This window comes from Dendrobates tinctorius, unplaced genomic scaffold (genome assembly GCF_039654945.1).
Source record: "Dendrobates tinctorius isolate UK_male_01 unplaced genomic scaffold, ASM3965494v1 ptg000012l, whole genome shotgun sequence".
Taxonomy (NCBI): Eukaryota; Metazoa; Chordata; class Amphibia; order Anura; family Dendrobatidae; genus Dendrobates; species Dendrobates tinctorius.
In genome coordinates, this window is record NW_027361680.1 from 3,284,537 (window position 1) to 3,305,494 (window position 20,958).

The 20,958-nt window shown below is 43.3% G+C and overlaps 1 protein-coding gene across 1 annotated transcript in view; it reads left to right on the forward strand.

The window, feature by feature from the left end:
• Window positions 1–1,905: 1,905 nt before the first annotated feature.
• LOC141066014 (P-selectin-like) overlaps window positions 1,906–20,958 on the forward strand; it is a 927,434-nt gene continuing 908,381 nt past the window's right edge. Inside the window, exon 1 of the mRNA XM_073557950.1 lies at window positions 1,906–2,010. Within this exon, the coding sequence (XP_073414051.1) occupies window positions 2,008–2,010 (3 nt within the window). The 5' untranslated portion in view covers window positions 1,906–2,007. The remainder of the gene's footprint in view (window positions 2,011–20,958) is intronic.

The window sequence follows — 20,958 nt, forward strand, 5'->3', positions numbered from 1 at the left end:
TATGCATGGCCTCCTCATCCCCATCTTGGAATACATGTTCCCTTCACTGCTATTCTGGTATTCATGGCCCCCTCATCCCTATCCCAGTATGTATGGCCTCCTCATCTTTATCCTGGTATGCAGCAGTCTGCTAATTGTCTCTCACTGCCACCATACCACTCTGACATCTCCCCATGCGGTGAAGAAAGAAGATGTGAATGGGTGTGACTAAGGATATGATCAGTAATTTGCTGGGGCGCTCACAAGATTTGTCCCTTCTTTTATTCTGTTGAAGTTGGAAGGTATGCCCACTTATCTTATATTGTTGACATATGCTTAGGGTAGAGCATCAATATCACATCTCTGAACAACCTCCAGGCTTTTGTTAAAAAAATTGCTTAGTAAAGAGCGTGATTCAAGAATACTGAATATACTCAAGTATAAGCCATCCAGAATATAAGCTGAGGCACCTAAATTTAAAACAAAAAACTGGGAAAACTTTTTGACACGAGAATAAGCCTGGTATGCATGACCCCTCATCCCTATCCTGGTATGCATGGGCCACTCATCTCTATCCTCATATGCGTGGCACCCTCATCCCTATCCTGGTATTCATGGCCCCCTCATACCCATCCTAGCATGCATAGCCTTTTCCTCCCTATGCTGGTATGTATGGGCCCCTCACCCCTATCCTGGTATGAATAAGCCCCTCATCCCTATCCTGGTATGTGTGGGCCCCTCATCCCTATCCTGGTATGTGTGGGCCCCTCATCCCTATCCTGGTAGGCATGGGCACCTCATCCCTATCCTGGTATGCATAACCTCCTCATTCCCTTCCTGGTATACATGGTCCCTTCATCCCTATCCTGGTATGCATGGCCTCCTCATCCCCTATCCTGTATGCATGGCTTCCTCATCCCCATCCTGGTATGCATGGCCCTTTCATTCCTATCCTTGTAGGCATGGCTTCCTCATCCCCATCCTGGTATGAATGGCCCCTTCATCCCTATCCTGGTTTGCATGGCCTCCTCATTCCTATCCTGGTATGCATGGCCTCCTCATCCCTATACTGGTATGCATGGCCTCCTCATCCCTATACTGGTATGCATGGCCTCCTCATCTTCATCCCAGTATAAATGGCTCTTTTATTCCTATCCTGGTATGCATGGCCTCCTCATTCCTATCCTGGTATGCATGGCCTCCTCATCCCTATACTGGTATGCATGGCCTCCTCATCCTTATCCTGGTATGCAGCTTTCCCATGGACATGGAGCGCAGTGAATATTAATTTCTCTTTAGCAGTGGGCATAGGAGTTAGCCACAGCAGCCAGCTCCTGCTTCCTGTGATCCGCTGTTCTGTCGCTACCACTCTCCCTTCAACTTGTGGGACCTTGACTCCAGTATAAGCTGATGGGGGCTTTTTCAGCATAAAAAAATTGCTGGAAAACATGGCTTATACACAATTATATATGGTAATCTACACCTAAACTGTTATTGGTGCCTGTTAGCCCCTGCAGTCTCTAATTTAATGCATTAATCTGCAGCAAATGAGGATTAAGCTTACATCCTTATGTGGTCAGCAATAAAATTCACAGCAGCAGCAAAAAAAAGCACTCTCTGCACTGCATCATTCTAATCTACATCATAACTTGACATGCTCGGGATTTCAAATCTGCAATGCAATTTTCACTTCACATTTATTCACCAGAGATAGCATGAGATCTTTAAAAAAAGACCTTTAATCTGTAAAGTTTATCCATGAATTACTTCATTACTTTTTCTACTGTATTTCTCCGTTAGAGCTGCAGCTTGGGTATAACTTGTTTTTATCCTTATCTTCCTATCATTTGCTGGAAATACACTTTCCTTTTTGGCACGCCCTGACACATTAGGCATCAAAAACACAGTAGAAAAGGATGTATATTACACATACACACGCTCAGTACTGGAGAAAGGCAGTGAGTCATAAAAGGAACCCATTCTATGTTATTTCTAAGAAAGGAACCAATTTGGGAAGACTGATTCAAAATGGTAAGTTTCTGCTTTATCTAATATATTTAATGAAGTGAACAGATGTATCTGCATGGTAAAAGCTATATGCACGTCTTATAAAATACAAGTACATAAACAAACACTGCTTTCATTACTTTTATTATGCAATTTTTACTTTGTCTATACAGACAGTATTTAATTCCTTAAGGAATGAGTGATTTTTCATTTTTGCACTGACTGTTCCCTTCCATTCCTCCAGGAACCATAGCTGTTTTATTTTCCCACCAATATGCCATATGAGGGCTTCTTTTTTGTGGACTAATTTTAATTTTCAACAACACTATACACTTAATCATACAAATGTGAAAAATATCAAAGTGAGGTGAAACTGAAAAAAAAAACATAATTCCACAATTGTTTTCTAGGTTTTTGCTTTAAGGCATTCATTTTTCAGCAAAAATCACCTGGAAACATTATTCCCCCGGTCAGTACGATTATGACAATATCAAACTTTCATTTTTTTTTAAGGGGAATTTGGCAGTAGGATCTACCCTCCTAAGCCATCTAAATTTATAGTTTGATTGATCAGACTTTTTTGGTTGCAGTGCTACCAAATAGGCATATATTTTTTATTTGTTTCATTTATTTACTATTATCTGGGCAAAAGATGGTTTATTCTTGACTCAAATTTTTAGAATTTTTATCTTTGAATTTGTTTAAAAACTTTTTTCTACTTTGTTCTTAATTTGTTATTATGGCATAGGGGCATTCAATTGGCCACTGGCTGTCATAGCAATCCATCAGCTCCCCATGATCGCATTACGGGGGAGCAGATAAGTGCCCCAATTAACATCCAGGTTGGATTGCGTTTCTTAAATGCTGCTGTTAGTACTTAACAAAAGTATTAAAGAGGGTGTGCTGTTTCTGAGCTCACTCCAAAGTTCCTGACACTCCATGATGGATATATCGGTCATGTGGGTTAACGAGTTTACTGCATCCAGTGGATTAAGGCTGGTTTCACATTTGCGGTTGTGTCGGCAGCGTTTATGCCGAATGCCGCATACTTCTGGATGCATCATGTTTTCCTATCTTTATCATTGTGGACGCAGGTACATGCGATTGAATGCTTTTTGCCGCGTTTGATTACGCATGCATCGTTTCGGCTTGTGCGGCTGGGCGCGGATAACGCAACATTTTGCAATTTTGGAGGCGGCAATTTGTTGCCGCCTTCTGCATGTGGCCTATTGCGGAAGGAATGTGTCAAAACAATACATTACAGTCTATTAGAACACATGCGTTTGCAAGCACACGCGTTTGCTAGCGTTTTAAAACGCATGTGTTTTTTCACAGTATACCTGTCTAGACACTAATTAGCCACCCCCCACACAAAGATAGATAAAAAGAGGGAGTTGCCACTGCCAGTCCACTACTCTACAGACTAGGAACCAGACTAGAAGCTCTGCAGCTGTGAAGATTCACAACTTTGGACAATGTGAGTATGTGAAGCTTTCTGTCATATTTCCTTGATTTAGTATGTACTAATTTCTGTCTTTTTTCTTGCAGCCTTCATAATGTCTTCAGCATCTTCTGAGGAGCGCCATGGCCCTGAACATGCTGGACAGGAAAGTGAAGTGAGTACATTCCCTACTGATTAGTAAGTATTCTCTGTCACATATACACATATGGCAAAATCTTTTTTTTCCTTTTTCAGAACAGTTCTTCCACTGGAGTGGAGGCAGAGCAGGAGCAGCCAGCACAAGGTCAGGTGGCAAGACATCGTGTAAGTATACTTGACTGATTTCACTCTGTTTTTTTTTCCTGACTGTACAATTGCTGCCTGTTTTATTTCTTCAGTTTGCTTCTTTCCTCCCTTTTTTGTCTTTAACATTATTCTTTTTTTTTGGTGTTCTTGACTTTACTTATTCTTGCATGCTTTCTGGATCTCTTTTTTTCTTTCTTTTTTTTATCTTTACAACATTAATGTCTTTCTTTCTTTTCTAGGTTCCAGAATGGGAGGAAGACATCATAGACAACGTTCACCTAATTACACTGGTCCAGGAGCGAGTCCCGTTGTGGGACACCCGGGTTCAGCAGCAATCCGACAAGGTGGTGATCCGGCAGCTGTGGAATGAGGTGGCCAAAGCAATGCTGGATGACTGGGACAATGCCCCACCATGGGTCCGCAAGGAATTTCGTAAGTATTTCAATGTTGTGTGCTGCGGCAGTGATCTTGGCCAGGATAACACAACTGTTTGTGATGCGATAAACTCCTGTGAGTTTCTCGCATCACACACAGCTGTGTGATCAAGGCTGAAAGTGCATTGTCTAATTTTTTTTTCTTTTTTCATAGTGCGCAAAGTCAGAACATGTTGGTGTTCGATGAAGGATCGCTTCAACAAGGATCTTCGTCTTGAGAGCCAGGCTAAAAGTGGTTCTGGAGCAAGGATTCACAAATACAAATACCACTGCATGCTGTTGTCTTTGGGACCGGTCCTTGCCCAGAGAACGTAAGTATTTTTGTGGTGTATTGGATTTTGTTGTATTGCTTAACCTGTATTTTTCTATTCCACAGGACTTGGCGCTTTTACTATTGTAAATGTTTGGTACTAATGTTTTTCTTTTGTTTTCACAGCACCTGGAGCAGCACCCTTGAGCCTGGTTCTGGAGCGGTCCTTCATCGAACAGCCACAGACCCGTCCCAGCCATCCACCAGCGAAGCAGAAAATGGGCCGGCAACACAGACTGGAGACCAGGAAGCTGATCTATCAGGTGTTCCCCTGTCCCAGGCCTCTGCCACTGGTTTTTCGGGGTATTCCTGCCAGCGGCAGAAGGCCTCTGACAGGACACTCATGCCCGAGTTCATGCATTTGAGTTCGATCTTCCAGGATGGCCTCAAGGCACTGGGAAACAGATTGGAAAGTGGTTTCAACCTTATGAAGACACTTGTCCAGGATGTCAACCGAAGCCTTGACCATCTGAAAGCTGACCTCCAGAGGCCAGCACTTCATTTTTTTAATCAGATAAAACAGGGCATGTCAGAACACTTTACTCCTGATCTCCAGCTCAATGTCATGTAGGCCTACAATGCTGTTTATGTGCAGGCTATACAGCAGACTCGGTACTTGCAGCAGTCAGTGGTGGCATTTCCACCAGTGCCAACACTGACACGCTTGACCTCAATGCTGAGTTCTGCTGCATACCACTGCATTGCCACCACCATTCCAAGCCCTGCTGGACACCAGCACAGCGCCACCACCATGCTGAGTGCTGCTGCACAGTCCACCACCACCACCATGCAGTGCTGCTCCTGCTTGGACCTCCTCCACCACAGACATGCCGCAGCAACAGGACCCTAGCAGGACATCCACCAACATGCAGCAGCAGCAACTGGACCCTGACAGGCCATCCACCATCATCAGGCTGCAGCAGCAGCACCAGAATCATGCCAGGACATCCACCAGCACCAGGCTGCAGCAGCAGCACCAGGATACTGCCAGGCCGTTGTCCAGCACCAAGGCGCCAGAAGAGACCACGCCAATGCTCCCCAGAAGACAGATTTGCAGAACACAGGACAGAGACCGCAAGAGAAAAAAACAACGGACTCTCGCACTCCCTCCCCCCTCACCTCCCAATGTGTTTGTGATGTCCGGTTTGTCTCTCCCTTCCAGTGTGTCTCTCCCGTTCCATTCCTCCAATCCTATCCCTGACCTCCCTGACTCCACTAGTTTCAGCGCCCCTTCCCCTGCAACCCCTGCATCGTCTTTAAGTCATTCGTCCCAGCTCAACGCCTCCCAGTTAGATCACTTTACCCCAAGTCGCCGAAGTTAATTTTTTTTCTTTTTGGAAATAAATTTGTGTTATTTGGTCCCTACTATGGTTTGGTTATTTGTATATTTCGCCACTGGCAACACACACCATGCACCGACTAAACACACTGCGCTGAAGAGACGCTGGATGAAATGACATCACCTACCATAGCACTTACATCATAAGTGGATTTGGGATGAAAGACATAGGAGACTCGGTACAGGTCTCAACACAGGATTTTAATTAACACCAAACATTAGGAACATTTTAACATTACAGGTACAGACACAAACACAACAGAATATTTTATTAAACCGTTTCATCTTGCCATGCCACACGTCCCATATCAGACACAAAGTAAGGCAGCAACTTGGTCCCTTATTTGGACAACTTCAACTGTTGACCACAGAGGGTGATGATGGTAATCTGGCAATGGGTTTAAAACGGGTTCATCAAGTTCAATGGTGGGTCGCTCTTTCACCAATTAGGTAGTTATGCAGAACCACACAGGCTTTGACCACCTCATCTACTGTCTCCATTTTTAGATTAATGGCAGTTCCAAGAATGCGCCATTTAGAGGCAAGAATCCCAAAGGTGCACTCAACAGTTCGTCGTGCCCTGGTCAGTCAGTAGTTAAAAATCCTTTTTGTGTGGTTCAAATCACGACTGGAGTAAGGTTTCTGTAGATTCTCACACATCTGAAAGTCCTCATCCCAAACCATAGCAAATGGCATGGGCAGCTCTTGGGTGTTGGGAAAAGGTCATGTCGGGGAAATTCAAATTTTTTCCATACAAGCTTTGGCCTATATCAGAGTTTTTAAAAGTCTGGGTGTCATTGTCACAGCCAAAAGCTCCAATGTCCACGGCGATAAAACGACAATCCGCATCTGCTATTGCCATGAGCACTACAGAAAAATATTTCTTGTAGTTGAAGTACTCAGATCCAGTTCCGGCGGGTTTAGTAATCCATATGTGCTTTCCATCCACTGCTCCCAAACATTTGGGGAAATTACATACTCACCAGAAATTTTCAGCAATTTCAAGCCTCATTTCCGCTCTGGGTGGGGGATAAATTCATCCCAGAGAACGTTCCACAAAGCCTGGCAGGTGTCCGCAACTATTCCAGGCAGGGTGGAAATTCCTATCGGGTACTGAAAATGGAGCGAAGATAAGCTCTCTTTATTAATATTACAAACAATAATATTTATGACGGTGTTTAGCTAAACAGATAAAGGAAAAAAAATAATACAAAGCAGAATAATAATAATTATGACAGGCGTTTGTTTTAGAAATTTTACGTACCTTAATGTGACCAGACGTTCCTCAGCAGAAATCGCTCTATGGAGCTCGGTGTTCTGTCTCCTGATGGCTCCTAGGACACGACCAACCAAATCCCGGAAGGTCTCTTGAGACATCCTGGTATATTCTGCAAATTACTCCAGGTTGGCATTGAGCTCGCTGTATAGGGTGTGGTAGGCTCCACGGCTCTCCCGAACTTCAATAATGGGGTATCTCCAATAATGCTGACGCCATCTTCTATGTCTTTCTCTGTTTCTTGAAATAAAAGCTCTCCATGCGAAGATCCATTGTGCATCAGAATGCCGGAGCTAAATCTGAAGTTTTCAACTGTCCAAGGGTCTATATAAAGATATCCCCATAAGAAACACCCATTGGTTTCCCATTGGTGGTGTCTGTTTATCTTGACTTTTCTCCTGTAAAATTTTCCACCACGCGCACAAAAAACGCAAACGCATGCAAACGCATGCAAATGCTGCATTTTTTTGTCCACATGCGTAAGATAATGCGTCTAAAAAACGCAGCGTATGCACTCGGTTTCTCGTGCGTTTGAGGTTGTGGAAGATACGTTGCGGATACAACCGTAAATGTGAAACTAGCCTAAATTTGATTTGAATATGTCAGCTGACAGTGGAAACAATACTACCAAGTCTATGTAAATCATACTCTTATTTGATGATCTAGCTAGTTCTGACCATGACATTGAGCAGAATTCAGTTTGTTTTTGGACGTTAGGCAATCCAGCCTTCCATCTACTTCTATTAAGATTAGAACTTTCTTGAAGTAATACTCTGCTTTTTCTTCCTATATACTCTGTTATAAATCGCAAAATGTATAGCATTACATATGTAGCATAGATGGAGGACATAGAGACTGAGCTGCCATCTTCTCCATTAGAAACCTGATTTCACACATCTGTGGGGTTTTTTATGTGCATAGAAAACAGAATGATTTTCGTTAGTGTTTTGGATAAAAAATTTTATGACTGTTTGGTCAGTGTGTAAGTAATTACAATCAGTGTTTATTCAATTTTTCTTGTGTGCGAAAAAACAGAACTTGATACTGCCGCTTCATGCTTTTCAAATGTAAGAAAAGGTTAGATTTTAGAAATGTTTGAATTGAGGTGAGTGAGTGAAAGATAGAGATCAGTCAAATGTAACCGTAACACAGCTAGTGTAATACTTGGGAGTTACAATAGCATGTAAAAGTTGCCCACTCCTGGTCAAAATTACTGCTATTGTAAACAGTTCAAAAAGTTGAAGACGAAATGGTCTCTGAAAGGTTTAAAGTTAAAGATGACACATTGCATTTTAGAAAAATAATATATTGTCACATTTTTCATTTTAAAAATTACTAAAAGGGAATGTGCCAATGCAACCGTTTGGACACCCTGCATGATTAGTACCTACTAAACCTCCTTCTGAAAATATCACATCTTGTAAACACTTTTCTAGCAAACCAGGAGTCTTTCAATTTTGTTTGAGGGATTTTAATCCCTTCTTCCTTGAAAAAATGTTTCCAGTTCAGTGAGATTTCTGGGTCGTTTTGCATTCACTTGTATTTTGAGGTCTAGCCACAGATTTTAAATGATGTTCAGATCAGTGCTATGCTATAAAAAAATCGCATAGCACTCGTACCAATTTTAATCTATGTGGCAGGTCCCATTATCCTTTTTTTCTCATCCGTATTATAAGTGCGAGTGAAATCACAGAATGCTGCGATTTGCTGCGTATATCGGCCAAGACTCGCCAATGCAAGTCTATGGGTGCGAGAAAAAAACGGATACCACACGGACCATGCGTGTTACTTGTGAGAAATACGCACCGGTGTCCTTTGGAAAGCCAGCAATTCAGAACGGTGTAATGTACAGGGCGGGCCATTTATATGGATACACCTAAATGAAATGGGAATGGTTGGTGATATCAACTTCCTATTTGTCTATGGGAGGGGGAAAACTTTTCAAGATGGATGGCGGCCATTTTGAAGTCGGACATTTTGGATCCAACTTTATTTTTTAAAATGGGAAGAGGGTCATGTGTAGAGTTGAGCGATACCGTCCGATACTTCAAAGTATCGGATCGGAATGGATCGGCCGATCTTTAAAAAAAGTATCGGTATCGCCGATTCCGATACCGGAAGTCCCATTCAAGTCTATGGGACTTCCGGTATCGGAATAAGAAAAACCCTGTTTTTGCCTTGTACAGCCTCTCTGGGGTCTGTACGGGCCTTTCGGGGGGCTGTGCCGGCCTGCCAGGGGGTCTGTGCAGGCTCCGGTGGTCTGTGCCGGCCTGCCGGGGGGCTGTGCCGGCCTGCCGGTGGTCTGTGCAGGCTCCGGTGGGCTGTGCCGGCCTGCCCGTGGTCTGTGCAGGCTCCGGGGGGCTGTGCCGGCCTGCCGGGGGGCTGTGCCGGCCTGCCGGTGGTCTGTGCAGGCTTCGGGGGTCTGTGCAGGCATCGTCCGATGGGACTACAAGTCCCATCGGGCGATGCCTGCTACCATGACAGTGATTGACACATTAGCCAATGATGGGACAGTAGTAGTCCCATCATCCGGCTAATGTGTTAAATGTTAAAAAAAAAAAAAAATACTACATACATACTACATGCATGCTACATACATACTACATGCTACATACATACTACATACATACTACATGCTACATACATACTACATATATACTACATGCATGCTACATACATACTACATGCTACATACATACTACATACATACTACATGCTACATACATACTACATATATACTACATGCATGCTACATACATACTACATGCTACATACATACTACATGCTACATACATACTACATATATACTACATACATACTACATACATGCTACATACATGCTACATACATACTGCATGCTACATACATACTACATACATACTACATACATACTACATGCATGCTACATGCATGCTACATACATACTGCATGCTACATACATACTACATACATACTATATACATACTACATGCTACATACATACTACATATATACTACATGCATGCTACATACATACTACATGCTACATACATACCACATACATACTACATACATGCTACATGCTACATACATACTACATATATACTACATGCATGCTACATACATACTACATACATACTACATGCTACATACATACCACATATATACTACATACATACAATACATTCATACAATACATACATAGACATACAGTACATATAACATAGAGTAACATACTTACCAATACTTGTCACATTGTTCCCCGAAGCCATTGTCTTTTCCGGAATAAATATTAACATAACAAACCACAAAAATACTCACCCACGATCCGAAGCAGTCCACGAGTGTGTCCCACGACGATCTTGGGTAGAGAACTGCAGCATCAGATGATGCTGCCGTTCTCTACGGGCTGCAGGAATCCAATGACGGAAGGTAGGTATCCTTCCGCACTGTATTCCTCCGCCACTTAAAAAAAAAAAAGTCCCTAGTCTCACTTTATGCCATTGCTGCGTGGGAAATTCCCACACAGCAATGGCATAAAGTGAGACTAGGGACTTTTTTTTTTTTAAGTGGCGGAGGAATACAGTGCGGAAGGATACCTACCTTCCGTCATTGGATTCCTGCAGCCCGTAGAGAACGGCAGCATCATCTGATGCTGCAGTTCTCTACCCAAGATCGTCGTGGGACACACTCGTGGACTGCTTCGGATCGTGGGTGAGTATTTTTGTGGTTTGTTATGTTAATATTTATTCCGGAAAAGACAATGGCTTCGGGGAACAATGTGACAAGTATTGGTAAGTATGTTACTCTATGTTATATGTACTGTATGTCTATGTATGTATTGTATGAATGTATTGTATGTATGTAGTATATATGTGGTATGTATGTAGCATGTAGTATGTATGTAGTATGTATGTAGCATGCATGTAGCATGCAGTATGTATGTAGCATGCATGTAGTATATATGTAGTATGTATGTAGCATGCATGTAGTATATATGTAGTATGTATGTAGCATGTAGCATGTATGTAGTATGTATGTAGTATGTATGTGGTATGTATGTAGCATGTACTATGTATGTAGCATGCATGTAGTATGTATGTAGCATGCATGTAGTATGTATGTAGCATGCATGTAGTATGTATGTAGTATGTATGTAGTATGTATGTAGCATGCATGTAGTATGTATGTAGTATGTATGTAGTATGTATGTAGCATGTAGCATGTATGTAGTATGTATGTGGTATGTATGTAGCATGTAGTATGTATGTAGCATGCATGTAGTATATATGTAGTATGTATGTAGCATGTAGTATGTATGTAGTATGTATGTAGTATGTATGTGGTATGTATGTAGCATGTAGTATGTATGTAGCATGCATGTAGCATGCATGTAGTATGTATGTAGCATGTAGTATGTATGTAGCATGCATGTAGTATATATGTAGTATGTATGTAGCATGTAGTATGTATGTAGTATGTATGTAGTATGTATGTGGTATGTATGTAGCATGTAGTATGTATGTAGCATGCATGTAGCATGCATGTAGTATGTATGTAGCATGCATGTAGTATATATGTAGTATGTATGTAGCATGTAGTATGTATGTAGTATGTATGTAGTATGTATGTGGTATGTATGTAGCATGTAGTATGTATGTAGCATGCATGTAGCATGCATGTAGTATGTATGTAGCATGCATGTAGTATATATGTAGTATGTATGTAGCATGTAGTATGTATGTAGTATGTATGTAGTATGTATGTGGTATGTATGTAGCATGTAGTATGTATGTAGCATGCATGTAGCATGCATGTAGTATGTATGTAGCATGCATGTAGTATGTATGTATGTAGTATGTATGTAGCATGCATGTAGTATGTATGTAGTATGTATGTAGTATGTATGTAGTATGTATGTAGCATGCATGTAGTATATATGTAGTATGTATGTAGCATGTAGTATGTATGTAGTATGTATGTAGTATTTTTTTTTTATTTTTTTTTAACATTTAACACATTAGCCGGATGATGGGACTACTACTGTCCCATCATTGGCTAATGTGTCAATCACTGTCATGGTAGCAGGCATCGCCAGATGGGACTTGTAGTCCCATCGGACGATGCTTGCACAGACCCCCGGACATCAGCACAGCCCCCCGGCAGGCCGGCACAGCCCCCCGGCAGGCCGGTACAGACCCCCACAGGGTGCACAGACCACCGGCAGGCCGGCACAGCCCCCCGGCAGGCCGGTACAGACCCCCACAGGGTGCACAGACCACCGGCAGGCCGGCACAGCCCCCCGGCAGGCCGGTACCGACCCCGGGCAGTCCACACAGCCCCCCGGCAGGCCGGCAGAGACCCCCGGAAGGCCCGAAATGACGGCGCATCATGATGCGCACACACCGCGCATCATGATGACGTCAGGCCGTCAATCAACTTTGAACTTCCGATTCCGATGCCGAATTCCGATATTGAAAAAATATCGGAAGTCGGTATCGGAATTCCGATACAGCAAGTATCGGCCGATACCCGATACTTGCGGTATCGGAATGCTCAACACTAGTCATGTGACATATATTTACAAGTTTCTCTTTGTTTACAGCCATTGACATGTCGCAGAGGTTAACATGTGAAGAGTGGATAGAAATTGTGTTAATGTTTGGTGAATGCAGTACCTGGGTCATTGCAGCAGATTTAAATGCAAGACACCGTACGCAAGAAAACTGTCACCATTCCCATTTTATTTAGGTGTATCCATATAAGTGGCCCACCCAAAAAAATTTGAATCATCACTGAACATAATGTTCTGTGTAAACTGACGGTACTGTTTCAATTTTTGTTTTGCCCATTCTGCAAATTCAGAGCGCCGATCTGGGTCATCCTCGTTGAGATGCTGCAGCAGCTGGATTTTGTAAGGGTGCCATTTGTGAGTAGCTAATATCTGCCGAAGGGATGTTCAACTGATGCCATGTCACCGCTAGTCACTGATTCTGCGCAGCCTCCCAGCCTGACCTGCAATGAACTCGTCAGCCTGGGAAAATGAACTGTCAATTTCCCACGCTCAAGAGTTCACCTCCGGTCAGGCTGGGAGACTGCGCTGATGTCACTGATGCTGCTGCCGGCAGCTTCACATTCATTCTTCACTGGTTTACGGTCAGGGCACTAGCATTAGCACTGCTCCTGGTTGTAAACTATTTAATCCCCAGATATGGATTAGTGCATGGGACGTTTCGGCGGACAGATATGGTATATTGTTGTTTTTTATTTTTTACAGGAGATCGAGAGCATCATTTAGATTTAGCAGAACAATAAAGATGGCAAAACTGTGTGTTCTTTTATTTCATTAAAATACTTTATTCTGCATGTGTGTGTGTTTATTTAACCTTTTACAAACTTTAGGATTAGTAATGGATTAGTAATCTATTCACACTTCTCCATTACTAAACCAGGCTTAATGTCACCTCCCCAGGACACCACTGATGACAGCAAGGAGGCATAGAAATTTGAAGAATCTCCTAGTTAGGAGTCATTGTGTGGCAACTCCCTCTCTTCCATTTCACACAGGGAAACCACAACAGGGTTGTTTCCCATGTCGGTCCTGTTTGGCTTGTCATAATATTGAGCGTGTTACTGACTTTTGCTCTTCTGATGGTAAAAGGAATTTTAAGATCAGAGCATATAAATCTTGCAATAGCGACTTTGTTGTGTATTATGCCACATGTCCTTGTGGTGTAATATACATAGGACTAACTTCTAGGGAGTTGCGTGAGGGACATAAAAGCTGCCCAATTACCGTAGTTACTGACATAGAATCTCTAAAAACGATTCCCCGTCATTTCAGGCTGTGCCATGCTTGCGACCTAGATCTACTTAAAGTTTGTGGTATTGATTGGGTACATTATGGTATTAGGGGTGGTGATTTGAGGTGCAGGCTGGAGCAACTTGAATGTCGTTGAATTATTAAATTGGACACATGACCCTTTTGGGTCTCAATGAAAAAATTAGCTTTTCACCTTTCTTGTAAATTTGGCGTCTTTTCTGGGATCTCTTTGTCTTGGAATAATATGTATTTTAATATATACCTCTGGAATTTTTTAATTGGTTTATCTAATTTTTGTGTGTTTTTTACTTCATTCTGTTTAGCAGATATCAATTCAACATTGAATTATGTGCCTCAATTCTGATAACGCATTGAACTCTATTCAGGCTGACGCCACTTGTGGATATGTGAAGTGTCCTGGTTTCCATACTATCATCATGCGGCAATATATTGTTTATCATTATGTTTGGTGGATTTCTTTGGATCCATTAACATATAGTATTGTTATGGATGATTTCAGTGTTTCTTTGTATATTTTATGCACTATTATATTTTGCCCTTTGTTGTTGCCCTTAGCTAATATGGTCGTCACTGTACCATTCTAGTCAGGGTTATACGTTTTCCCTGCCACTGGTAGCGCATGCATGAGGTTGCCTCATGTCGCCCTGCATCTCAAATGGCATCTTTCCAGGGTGGTGCATTCCACTGACATCACTGACGCCAATAGAACACTTGTTCCGGCTACTCACTGCTTCTGTGATGCTGGATGTGATGTTTGGGCGGCGGTGGTCCCACCCCCTTGAGCTCGTCAGACACGGCAGGATGCAATTCACTCCACTGCCACAATTGGTTGGAGGTGTGCACGGAGCACCAGAGGAGACACTGCAAACTCGCTGGCGCGATGCAGGACGCTAGCTGCTGGAAAAGTATAGCTGGAGCGCGCTGCCGCTAGCGCTGCTACTGGCGGCTGCCCAATCACTCACACAATCGTAATATCAGAGGAAAGGGGTTTCATAATAAGTCAGTCACCAGTCCAAGCATCCATCACCATACATACAGCAGCAGTATGAAAATACTAGCGCATGGCATAGCGGCCATGCGCACTTTTTATAGCGTACAGGACCTGCCGGAAATCTCCAGAGCCCTGAGCATAACCAATCAACTCAGGAGCAGGACCTGAGCAGCTGACTCCTGAACTCCAATGAGAGCTAGTCCCGTGAGCATGCTCAGAAGCTGGGACAAAGGACTTAGCCTCTGGAGACAAATGTGTGGATCTAGATTCCCGCATAGGCATTATAGAACCCAGATTCCTAACATTACCCCCCCTCCTAGGGCCCCCTCCTCCCTGAACCCTCCGGTGCACCAACCTGTGCCCGACAGAGGTACAGGTCTCAGACTCGTCAAAAGGCGAGCCTGATGTCCCGGTAGGTGAAACCGAAAAGCGGGACACACGGACGGTATCAGGAGAGGCCAGATCGCCAGGTCTCAGGAGGGATATCCAGGAGACAATGGGAGTTTTAGGAGATGGCCGCCGTGTAACGACGGGTGTAGCCACACTCCGTTTGGGAAGACTATCCCGAGCACATAGGGTGCATGCCCTAATAAATTTCTTTACGTCCCGAGCCCTGTAGGGCCACCAATACGCACCGGGCAAAGACTTTGTGGTCTGCATATAGCCACGATGGCCGTCCGCATTGGGCTCATGTGCCCACGCGAGGACTTTAGGCCGCTGGCTAGGAGGGACAAAGGTCTCGCTTACCGGCTAACAGTCAGAGCATTGCGGGAAACTGTCTTCCTGGGAAGCAGCTAGTAGGTGGTGAAAACCGCATATAGGCTCTTGAACTGGACATGTCTCAGACATGGCGCGAGACACCTCCATGGGCTTGGGTGGCAGAACCTCTGGTTCAGACACCTCCAGAGGCTCAAAAAATTTGGGAGCCAGAGTACCTCTCCGTTTGGAGTGTGCTCGCTCCAAACCACGCTCCGAAAAACGGAGGTCAATCCGCGAGGAGATGGATATTAACTCCTCGAGATTGGTAGGAATTTCTCTCGTGGAGAGGGCATCCTTTACATGCTCTGCTAATCCCTTCCAGAACACAGGAATTAGAGCCTTGTCGGACCACTCCAACTCGGACGCCAGTGTCCGAAAACGGACGGCGTATTGACTGACCGAGAGTGATCCTTGGGACAAGGCGAGCAATTGCAGAGAGGTATCATATGTGACCCGTGGACCCAGAAAGACCTGCCTGATAGCAGTTAACAAATTAGCTGCGGTCCGGATATCCGGGTCACCACGCTCCTATAATGGCGTGGCCCATTCCAGCGCCTTGCCCGACAGTAGGGATATAATAAAGGCCACCTTGGCCCGCTCTGTAGGGAATTGCGCAGCCAGCAGCTCCAGGTGAATCGAGCACTGGCTGATAAAACCTCTACAGGAGGCGCCATCCCCAGAATATTTTTCGGGTAACGGGAGGCGGGTAACTGTCGGCACAAGGGCGGACATGGACATACGCCCAACCGCGTCTGTAAGTGCTTGGACAGCAGCAGCTGTGGCCTGCGAAGCTGCAAGAGCTCTCTCAAGGGTAGCAAGATGAGCCTCGAGCTGACGCACAAGCTGTAACAGCTGCTGCTGGTCTGCCATCTTTAGCCAGACCCTGGCGCTAGTATTATGTTACGGTGGCGGAACACGCTTAAAAAAATATAAATAAGCGTGTTCGCTGCCCAGGGTCCACCGTGCGGCAGATGGAAAGACCGCTGCTAACAGAGGCAGAGCACTACGGCGGTAGTGTGCACTGGGTATAACTGCACCCAATATGCACTGGGGCAAGCTCTATTCACACACAGAGCTGCACGCACAGAGTATACAATAACGCTGAGTCTTCTATGTCACAGACTGACAGCAACACAGATACGGTATTTAAGGTCACAGGAGTAGCCTTAAACCGCAGGACTACTCCGTCTAGACCTACCGTAACAAAAGATGCGGAACGTCGCAACTGCGAACGTCCGACAGACTGCAACCGCAGCGCGGTGTGCACGGAGCACCAGAGGAGACACCGCAAACTCGCTGGTGCGATGCAGGACGCTAGCTGCTGGAAAAGTATAGCTGGAGCGCGCTGACACTAGCGCTGCTACTGGCGGCTGCCCAATCACTCACACAATCGTAATATCAGAGGAAAGGGGTTTCATAATAAGTCAGTCACCAGTCCAAGCATCCATCACCATACATACAGCAGCAGTATGAAAATACTTGCGCATGGCATAGCGGCCATGCGCACTTTTTATAGCGTACAGGACCTGCCGGAAATCTCCAGAGCCCTGAGCATAACCAATCAACTCAGGAGCAGGACCTGAGCAGCTGACTCCTGAACTCCAATGAGAGCTAGTCCCGTGAGCATGCTCAGAAGCTGGGACAAAGGACTTAGCCTCTGGAGACAAATGTGTGGATCTGGATTCCCGCATAGGCATTATAGAACCCAGATTCCTAACAGTAAGAGACTCTTACATCTCTTTGATTTATTTGCACGCATGGCACTTTATTGATGGTTCCCAGTATGTTTGGCGATGATGCCATACTAAGGCTGGTTTCACATTTGCGCTTTTGTGCGCAGCGCATCGTGCGCACCCGTGCGCATGCGCACTGCGCACCTAGGTTTAACATGACGTGCGCATGGTCTTGCGCACACTTGCGTTTTCGTGCGCATGCGTTTTTTTGTCTTTTTCGCCAGGCGTGCCAGACGCAACATGTTGCATTTTTTGGTGCACCCTGTCTCGGCAAAAAAACGCATACGCACGCTTGCGCACGGAATGCGCAAAAACAACACATTGAAGCCTATGGGAACGCATGTGTGCGCATGGTCTTGCGCACGGTTGCGTTTTTTTGCGCATGCTTTTTTGAGTGAAACAAGTCTAGAATGTTCTCTAGACAATGGAAAAAATGTCACACCTAAAAACGCATGTGCATAAAAAAATGCAAACGCATGCAAAAACGCATGTAAAACGCAAGCAATGCTGCGTTTTTTTGACGCATCAGCGTGCGCATGACGTTAAAAAAACGCGCGTTTGTTTTGCGTTTTTCTTTGCATTTTTTATGCGCACGATGCGCTGCGCAAAAAAACGCTAATGTGAAACTAGCCTAAATATGTACATTGGGTTAACAACGAGCTAATATGCTGAGCATGTTTACATCTCCTCTTACCCTTTACATAACTTGTTTTGGGGTATACATACTGTATATATATTTCTATGATTGAGCAACATGCATTTACTCCTGAATGCCCTCATTTAGTTTGATTGCCTACCTTTATACTTGGTTGTATCATTGCCCAGCTGATCTATCCAATATTTAATGATTTTCGCTATATGGATTTTTTTGTATATTTGCACTTATTTGTTTATCTGTATTAGGATGTGGTAAATACTTTACCTTTATTATTACAACATACATTTAGTTGGGATTATTAAACTCTCTGTTGTCCTCATGTATTTAATATAGTCACTGATTCTGTGCAGCCTCCCAGCCTGACCTGCAATGAACTCGGTAGCGTGGGAAAATTAACTGACACTTTTTTTTTTGCTGCCGGCAACTTCACATTCATTCTTCGGTGGTTTACAGTCGGGGCGAAGCATTAGCACCGCTCCCAGGTGTAAACTATTTAACCCCCAGATATGGATTACTGTGTGGGACTTTTCGGGGGACAGGTATGGTATAGTGTTGTTTTTTTATTTTTAATTTTTTTACAGGAGATCTAGGGCATCGTTTGGATTTAGCAGAACAATAAAGATGTTAATGGTCATGTGTTAATATACACTTACATTCTGCATACTCATTAACTTACTTTCTCAGTTCAGATTCGTTTTTTATTCATTTAATTGTGCATTCAGTGCATATATGGGTGTGACCGCCCTCTTTCTGAGCTGGGAAAACCATCCTGTCTGGCCTAAGCTTTTACTAGTGGTTCAGCTGCTCGATCCTTGTTCACATTCAGGTCACTTGGCAAGTGAAAAGGTTTTAAATACTAGAGAAGGGACTGTCCCACAAGGGTTGCCGTGACGAGGCGGGATGGCTTGTACATTATTTTGATCAAAATTATGTTTACTAAATACCCTTATTATTATTACCTTTATGCATTATTTGCAGTTTATTTTTTACTTTGTTGTTCAGGATATTTGTGTTTATTGCTTTTTGTTTTCTCCAGAATAATAAAGATGGCAAAACTGTGTGTTCTTTTGTTTCATTAAAATACTTTATTCTGCATGTGTGTACTTATTTAACCCTTTACAATCTTTATAATTAGTAATGGATAGGTGTCTTATTGACACTTCTCCATTACTAAACCAGGCTTAATGTCACTTTACAGTACAAAGGTGACATTAACCTCTTATTACCCCATATGCCACCACTACAGGGCTGTGGGAAGAGAGAGGCTAAGTGCCGAAATTGGCGCATCTTACTGATGCGCCTTTTCTGGGGTGGCTGGGGGCAGGTTTTTTTTAGCCAGGGAGGGCCAATAACCATGGTCCCTCTCTAGGCTATTAAGGTATGCCCTCAGTCATTGGCTTTCCCTATCTGGTGCAGAAAATTGCGTGGGAGCCCACAACAGTTTTTTCTGTGAATACATTCTTTTAGGAAATACATACAGGTCCCAATTTTACACACACAGTACTAACAGTATTAGACACTGACATATATAAATCTCATTGTTCTGCATGGGTTTACTGTTTGTAAATCATGTCTCCTATCCTGTCGAGATTTGCAATGATTTTAAAGAGGCCGACAAATGAATTAACGGCTATTCTGCTATCTATCTCTGTATGAAATATAAAGACATATATATAATGTGTCTCACTGACATATATATATATATATATATATACTGTATATATATTTTGAAGATTATTTGAGGTCATGGTTCAGTTAAATGTCCATTTTGCAAGTGTGCAAGATAATAAAAGACATACGGATGACATACGGATGACATACAGGAGGAGCATGGAGGAGCATGGTGCTGCTCCCATAACCCGACACGTATAGTCACCGTCATGACTTCATCAAGGGTAGGAGGTTGTGGTCATATCTATATATTGCCTATGAGTACCTGTGTTCAGTGACCATGTCCTTACTCTTGTTTGCAGCCTGGGGTGGTAAAGTATGATGGGGGATTGATATAATTGTGGCTATTTGGATATTTATCTTAACCCTCCTTATGCTTCCTGATCTAAGTGGTACATTTAACCCTATTGGGCATTGGCTAGTGTACGGGCCAGTGCCTTTTTTGACCCCCATTACGAACCCTATGTCTTATCCCCCAGTTATAGAGCTGAATATATATATATATATATATATATATATATATTGTAAACTTATGTACTTGACATTCTGTACACTGTACTGATTTCCATTCAGGAATTTATTTATTATACAATTATGGTACAGGGTTATTTGCTGCTTTTACTTATACTGGTTATGTGTGGTAACCATTGTATATTTTAAGTGTTTTTATGAATTTTTTGTGGTGTTTTGTATGTCCTATGAAATAAAAATTGTTATTATTTTTCTAAGGTGATCCCTGCTATTTTGTATGTCCTTTTTGCTCTTTTTGGTCACTAGGAATTAACTTAAGGACATACTGCGGTTGGATCCCTATTACATTTAGTCTAATTGTTTGATGGTGCCCTTCATGTCTTGTACTCCAATTACTGTACATTTCTCAAAGGTTGATGGGTGCTAGTGACATAAAGATTTCTGTGTGTGCAGTATTTAAAGGTCTCCTGAGTGGGGCAATAAATCTTAACAGAGAAAGAAAGAAGGTTGTGGTCAGAGAGGGAAAGAGAAGAATTAGTAAGTAGTCAAAAGCCTAGAGATAGAATATGAAAGCAGATGGGGGTGATTGCATTATCAATGAGAATGTAAAAGTCCCTCTTAAAGAGAGTATGTCACTTGTACGAAACTGAGGAAGCAAGCATGAAAAGTGATCCAGGTAATGCTGCTGAGATTGGCCTGGAGGATGATACATAACTGCCACATGCAGGAAGAAAGGGTAGAAGTGGAAACAACTGGAAAA